We start from the raw sequence: 7,396 nt of genomic DNA, 5'->3' as shown, positions 1-7,396 counted from the left end.
TATATAAAGAATTTTTTTTTAAATTGACTTAATTGCTGATTAAGTTAATCGGAAATTGATTAAAGTTATCTTTAATTTCCTCAAAAGATAAAGATTATTGTTCTTTTTTAAGCCTTGTATTTACAATATTAGAAATTATTCCGAGATCTCCGACAGTTATATACATATATAACATTGATCAATTCTTTCTTCGCCTGTATTGATTAATTGGGTGAATTGTTGTGGTCTTTTTTGTCCTTTCAAGATTACTACGCACCTACTAAACGTATTATCACAAATATGATAAGGCTCGACTATTTGTAAACTGCTGATCTATTGCTATGTTGTAATATTAACAACTGAAGATTAAAGCCCACTTGAAATAATATAATTCGCATCAGATTTCACTTAATTTCTATTTAATTTATAATTTGTAACTCCTTGTTCTATTTAATTTAATTCACAATTTTATATGTTTGATTTATAATTTAATTTAATGTATAATTTTCTACTTTCTATATTTTTCTGTTGCTAGGTTAATTAAACTTATTTTCTATTTTCTATATTTTTCTATTTCTTATATTTTAATTAAATTTATATTTTATTTATCACGTTTATTTTGACGAGTGTATTTTAATAAGTACAATTAACGTATACGTTTTTTATATACATAATTCTTCAATCAAATTTGAATTCTATGTAAATTGTAGTTAATGAAGTTATGTAAATTGTAGGCGTAAGAAAAACAACTGTATTATTAGGGAGTTTTTACAACAACGTGAATTCACGTGAATTAACTAAAGTTATATTATCCTTTTCTTAATTAGTTGTTAAAAAAAAGATATCTGAAGAACTTGGCTGATCTTAGTGTTCACCATATCTGGATAAACGGTATTTTAGAAAATCTAAACTTGTAAATAAAAACTTGTTTATAATAAGAACATAAAAAGATTTTATGATCACATATGTTTACGACCTTTATTTTGCAAGAAAAGAGTCGGTACCTGAAATGTTTTTTCTCACTGAATGGATTATTCATGTCAAAAATATATACGGAGAAAGAAGGATTTTTACATTCATCGCTGTACAAAAATTGCACAAGAATAGAATAGCAGCGAAGCTGATAAATGACTCTTTAAAGTAATATTTTTTTCTGTTTATTTTTTAATCTGACATTCAAATTTGTCTCGATCAAATCTGAACTTTAGACCATTTATAATTTAATTTCTGGCTTTTTATTCCATCTGGAATAAAAAAAATTGAAGATTTAGTAGACGCACGTATGTAATGATATATTTTTACATTTAGATCTCGTTAGAGGCTCGTAATATTAATTTTCAACGGTAGTAGCAATCGCATTATCTAATCGAATTTTTGTTTAACGGAAGTCTGAAATGTAATATTTTCCGGGGATCGAAATCTGGAGATTAATGGGGATTTTAGCATTTGCTGATAACAACTACTATAATTTATACAAGCAGAATGTTTAATTTCATTCAAAATATCGTATTATATATACGAAGATCAAGATTCGAATACTTTCTTTTATTCAACATGAGTAAAATAATTTACTAAAAAGTCAAACTTCTCTATGTCATTCTATATCTTATTGTAATAAGGAACTATTATTCTATATAATATAAAAATGTAAGATTGGAATGTTGATTTATTGGCGCATATTCAATTAACTTTTACAAAAATAGTAATAACTAAGAACCGATTAATAATATCTATTTGCATAATATTACATAATGCCGAGTTACATCATTTGTAATATCCTCTAATCTTGGTGTGAGTTAATTATAAGCAATACACACGTTAGAAACAAAGAATTTATTTTTATAAGCTTCATATCTCGTTATATATGTGACATTCTCTTATCAACGACAAAACAGAACTACATGTATTATGTATTTTTTTTATGTACATAGTGCTACAGATAAGAAACGCACTACAAGAGTAATATGTTGCATAAATGTATATTTCATTTCGTTTCAGATATTCATTGACAATGAATGGCACAAATCGAAGAGCCAGAAGACCTTCCCCACCGTTAACCCCGCCACGGGCGAAATAATCGCTGAAGTACAAGAAGGTGATAGCGCAGACATTGATTTTGCGGTACAGGCTGCTAATAAGGCTTTCAAAAGAAATTCACGATGGAGAACGATGGACGCTTCTCAACGGGGGGTTCTCTTGAACAGATTGGCAGATTTGATCGAACGCGATCAGAAATATATTGCGGTAATACGCAACATCGATACTTGATATATGCAAGAATTAGAATTATCGATAGAAATGATAGATAATCCTTGAAAGCCTCAAATTAAGAGTAATATTTTTACGATATCGGTTTTTTTTTTAAATTGATGCGAAGAGATAATTGTTAGATATTTTGCGAACTTTTTTTTTAAACGAACTAACATTAACAGCAACTAATAATAATTTATACGTAAAAAATATAGTTATGTTATTTAGTCAATTATTTCTCGTAATTGTGTGTTAGAAATTAAAGTGTTTTTTCTTATACTGCGAACGTAGTAGTTCTTTACGCGGTATTTTCATAATTGTTTTCCTCATTAAAAAATTTAATAAATATTTAAGTAGCACGTATCTTTTTATCGAATTTTACTTATTTATTTAAAAAAAAAAAAAAATTCACCTTTAGAATAAATTAATATGGAACTTTTTAAAGCTATTTCCTGATGAAAAAATTTCGCTGAAATTATTTTACGTTTTAGATTTTAGAACATTTCAACGAAATTGCTGAAAATTTGCTGAAATTTCACTGAAAGTGAATTTTTCAGCTAACATATTGAAAAATCACTGAAATTTCTCTGAAGTTGAACTGAAATTTTTCTGAAATTTTGCTGAAAATGAATTTTTCAGTTAAAAATCGCTGAAATTAAACTAAAATTTTTTTAAATGCCAAAATTTTGCTGAAAAGTGTTCAAAACGTGAAATTTCAGTGAAATTTTTTTTCCACCAGGGCTTGGATTGAATAAAATTTAATGGAATATTCGGATAATCATCTAAATTTTTTTACAAACGAGCTAATTTATCCTTTCTTATATTTCAGTCCTTAGAAACTTTAGACAACGGCAAACCTTATTCGTATGCGTATAATGTGGACGTGCCTATGAGCATTGCTGTATTGAGATATTATGCAGGATGGGCTGATAAGAATCATGGGAAAGTAATCCCAGCCGATGGAAAAGTATTTGCCTATACCAGACACGAACCAGTAGGAGTATGTGGTCAAATTATTCCGTGGAATTTTCCCATTTTAATGGCGGCGTGGAAATTAGGACCAGCTTTAGCTACAGGTAACTATGCACAAATCATATATTGTATTTTATTATACAACGTTGCCTCTTTTATTTTACTGTAATTAAAATGAAATCTTTGGAGTCATAAATTCTACAGCATATAAAGTGAGAATCATTATTTTATTCCTTAGGAAACGTTGTTGTTCTAAAAACTGCTGAACAGACACCATTAACGGCTCTTTATATGGCTCAACTGACTAAAGAAGCTGGATTTCCCAGTGGAGTGGTCAACGTTGTTCCCGGTTATGGTAAAACCGGTGCAGCGTTAGTTACTCATAATAGAGTCGACAAAATTGCATTTACGGGTTCTACCGAGGTCGGCCAATTAATAAAACAAAACGCTGCTGCAAGTAATTTAAAGAGAACTACGCTGGAATTAGGTGGGAAATCCCCTAATATCATTCTTAAAGATGTCAATGTAGATAAAGCCGTGGAAACAGCGCATTTTGGATTATTCTTTAATATGGTAATTTACTTTGATCATTTACGCATAGGCATCTCTTCTTTATTCTTTCTTTGATTCGTATGTCGCTTATTTTTAAATTAAATTTTTGCCAGGGTCAATGCTGTTGTGCAGGATCAAGAACCTTTGTTCAATCGAATATTTATGACGAATTCGTTGAAAAAAGTGCACTTCGAGCTAAATCTAAGACCGTGGGAGATCCATTTGACTTGAAAATAGAGCAAGGGCCACAGGTTTACTTGAATTTACAGATTAAATGCCAATCAATCGATATAATTAATATCATATTATTAATCTTATAATCAATAATATAACGACATTATTATGTTATTTATATTGTTTTTTAAGATTGATGAGGATCAGCTAAATAAAATTATGAGTATGATACAATCTGGTAAAGATCAAGGCGCTAACTTGGTAACTGGTGGCGAACGTATTGGCGATAGAGGCTACTTTGTTACTCCAACGGTATTTGCAAATGTTAAAGACGATATGACTATAGCCAAAGAAGAAGTAAGCATTAAAATTGTTTGTAAGACGTAATGTAATATATTGGAATTTAAATAAAATCTACATTCTTTTGATAGATATTTGGTCCAGTTCAGCAAATCCTAAAGTTCCACGATTTAGAAGAAGTTATTGAACGCGCTAATAATACCGATTATGGATTAGCTGCTGCAGTTTTAACGAATGATCTTAATAAGGCGAATTATATAGTCCAAGGTCTTCGTGCTGGTACTGTGTGGTAAGTTATTTGGAAATATTATAAAGAATGAAGCCCTAAAAAAAGATATGAATTAATCTCGTTATTAATTTTTATGCAGGATTAACACATATAATGCGATAATTCCTCAAGTGCCGTTTGGTGGCTTCAAAATGTCAGGACATGGCAGAGAACTTGGAGAATATGGTCTTGAGGCATACACGGAAGTAAAAAGTGTAATTGTTCAACTTGACCAGAAAAATTCATAAACGGTCGTCAAATTTTTATTAAAGAACCATTTTATAAGCATTTATTTTTTTTACAAGCATATACTGAAAAAAAAGCAAGTGTGTTGTATAAATAATTTTTACATAAATCTAAAATTTATTGTAGATTTTATTGTTTTATGATTTATTGTTAAAATTTTTTAAATTTATCTTATACAAAATTATGTATAGAGCATGAACACAATTTGTATATTATAAATTATGAACACATATAAAGCGATATTTGTAAGCTGCAACATGATAGTGAGGTTACAAAGAAATTATCGCATAATGAATATTTGAATTCTTAATTGTGAAAATATATATAAATATTTTTTGATAAAATATATTATAAAATTTTCAATCTTTCATTTTTTCTTAATTATAAAAATATATATAAATATTTTTCAATAAAATATATTACAACAATTTTCAATCTTTCATTTTTCTATCTCATTTCTATTTACTTAAGCACAATGAACGCGTTACATTAAAGAAACTTTAATTCAACAAATTAAATTATTACAATGCAAAGTTTGTCACACTTGCTATAAATTATGGTCGTTTTGTCGAATAAGTATAAGTTGAATATTTTTAAAATTAAGACTTACATTTTTTTTACTTTTTTTAGTTTAGAATAATAAAATATTAAATTTAAACTTTCTTTTTTAATTTTAATTTTTGGTATTGGAATGTTCATGGATATGGCATTTTATTGCAGACGTTTGTTTTAGTGGATGTATATCGTCTTCCAAATCCTCTTTCAGATATTTCTTGCAAAAACGAGATATGATACTTGCACCAAGCGCATCACCTATAATGTTGATTGTCGTTCTGAAACGATCGCTGCAAAATAAATATATTTTCTTTTTTACTACATAGTAAACACAAAATATATTCATATGAAGTTCATACGGAATATATTTGTAAATTTATTACTTTTCAACTTAAACATGAATGATATCGTACTCACATGAACCAGTCGACAGCGATAATCAGTGAAACATCTTCAATGGGTACTCCTATAGAATTTAACACCATTATTAACATCATATAACCACCACTGGGTATACCGGCAGCGCCCACGCAGGATACCGTACATGTAATACTATAAAAATATTAAAGTTACGTAAAGAATTAAAAGATTTAGTTCATATTGTTTCACATTATACAGAATATTTTTCCAAAAAAGAAGACATCGCAATTTAATCGCGTTCAGTCATGTATTAAAATATTTTAATCACTGACCTGATAATTATTATCTTCAACAATGAAAATTGCAGTCCACGTAATTGTATAATAAATATTGCCCCAATAGTTTCATACAGCGCTATTCCATCCATATTTATTGCTGCTCCAATCGGTATAATTTAATTTGTTACTTTGGGATTTATGCCGAGGTCTGCTAAACATTTTATTGTGTAGGGAACCGTGGCGATAATAAATTATATATTTAATTAGAACGCATAATTTTGTCTTATTTGTATGTCAATTTTTTTTTATACCTTGATGATGTTCCAATGGCTGCTGCAAAAGATGGGCCAAGCTTGGATATAATTTTATACGGTGATCTACGCGTAATGATCCAATGAAGGAACGGTAGGATCATAAAACCCTGCAGTATTAGTCCAATAAACACCGTTAAGATATAAAATCCAAGATGGCTTATTATATCGCTAAAATCGTCTATTTCTAGCATTCGACCAGCGATAAGGAAAGTCACACCTACTGGTGCCAACCTAAATAAAAAAGTTATTATTCATGTGTAATCTAATATATTCTGTATGTTACATATTTTTTATTATTAGATTATATTATTGGAGTATATTAAGAAATTTCATACTTTAACGCGCAGCAACGTACAGTGTTACCCATCTCATAATTTTCATCGTGACATCAGCCAAGGAAGTAAAAAAGTCCGACAATGGCTTTCCTTTTTCACCTGTTTTTCCAATTGCTAAACCTATTAAGAGACTATAAAATACTAAACCCAAGACATTTGTTCCTGCTACATATTCACTCGTTATGGGCCATTCTTCTATTGGTACTGTAATCAATTAAAAATATATTGTCATAAAATATGCGTAATTTTTAAGTAATTACATTACAATTAGCTTACATTTTTATTTTGTGTATGAACTTTCGCAAATAGCTGAAGCAATATTTTAAATTTAATTTTATTCTTACACTACTCACAAACCTGTATAAAATTGACATAAAATTAACTTATAAAGCTTCTTTTATTATTTACGGCTCCAAAAAGTATCATCCCAAAGACAAATTCTTTTTAATAATATTGTAAAAAAATCTAAAATAATTAAATAGACGAAGACGTGATTGCAAGTTACAAACAATTTAACAAAATTGAAAAAAAAGAGAAGAACAAGAAAGTGAAAATATATGATGATCTAATATGTGTTGCAGTACCTGATGCATTGGTTGGTTGTTCTAAAATGGTTTGATACTGTAATAAAAGAAATATTATAGTTTTAAAATTTTCAAGATGCTGTAATAAGGAAAGAGACTTTTGAAAGAGAAATAATATGTAAAAATCTAATATGTAAAAATTATATTATCTAATTAAACATACCTGATACATGCATGCATGTACTAAATTTTCAGGTATAAGATTACTGTAAGAAAAAAAAATATATAT

General features: G+C 28.5%; 1 protein-coding gene and 1 pseudogene across 1 annotated transcript in view; one reads left to right on the top strand and one right to left on the bottom strand.

Annotated features, from left to right (window-relative positions):
* Nucleotides 1-4,816, top strand: part of LOC108747320 (aldehyde dehydrogenase, mitochondrial) — a 6,254-nt gene extending 1,438 nt beyond the window's left edge. Inside the window, exons 2-8 of the mRNA XM_018484708.1 lie at nucleotides 1,978-2,223; nucleotides 3,059-3,305; nucleotides 3,440-3,774; nucleotides 3,867-4,004; nucleotides 4,120-4,284; nucleotides 4,359-4,516; nucleotides 4,596-4,816. Of these exons, the coding sequence (XP_018340210.1) occupies nucleotides 1,978-2,223; nucleotides 3,059-3,305; nucleotides 3,440-3,774; nucleotides 3,867-4,004; nucleotides 4,120-4,284; nucleotides 4,359-4,516; nucleotides 4,596-4,743 (1,437 nt within the window). The 3' untranslated portion in view covers nucleotides 4,744-4,816. The remainder of the gene's footprint in view (nucleotides 1-1,977; nucleotides 2,224-3,058; nucleotides 3,306-3,439; nucleotides 3,775-3,866; nucleotides 4,005-4,119; nucleotides 4,285-4,358; nucleotides 4,517-4,595) is intronic.
* A 620-nt stretch (nucleotides 4,817-5,436) lies between these two features.
* LOC108747370 overlaps nucleotides 5,437-7,396 on the bottom strand; it is a 4,805-nt pseudogene continuing 2,845 nt past the window's right edge.

The sequence above is a fragment of the Trachymyrmex septentrionalis genome, unplaced genomic scaffold (assembly GCF_001594115.1).
Source record: "Trachymyrmex septentrionalis isolate Tsep2-gDNA-1 unplaced genomic scaffold, Tsep1.0 scaffold2, whole genome shotgun sequence".
In the NCBI taxonomy this organism is placed as follows: Eukaryota; Metazoa; Arthropoda; class Insecta; order Hymenoptera; family Formicidae; genus Trachymyrmex; species Trachymyrmex septentrionalis.
The sequence above is the reverse complement of the archived record's forward strand: the minus strand, read 5'-3'. Positions and strand labels throughout refer to the sequence as shown.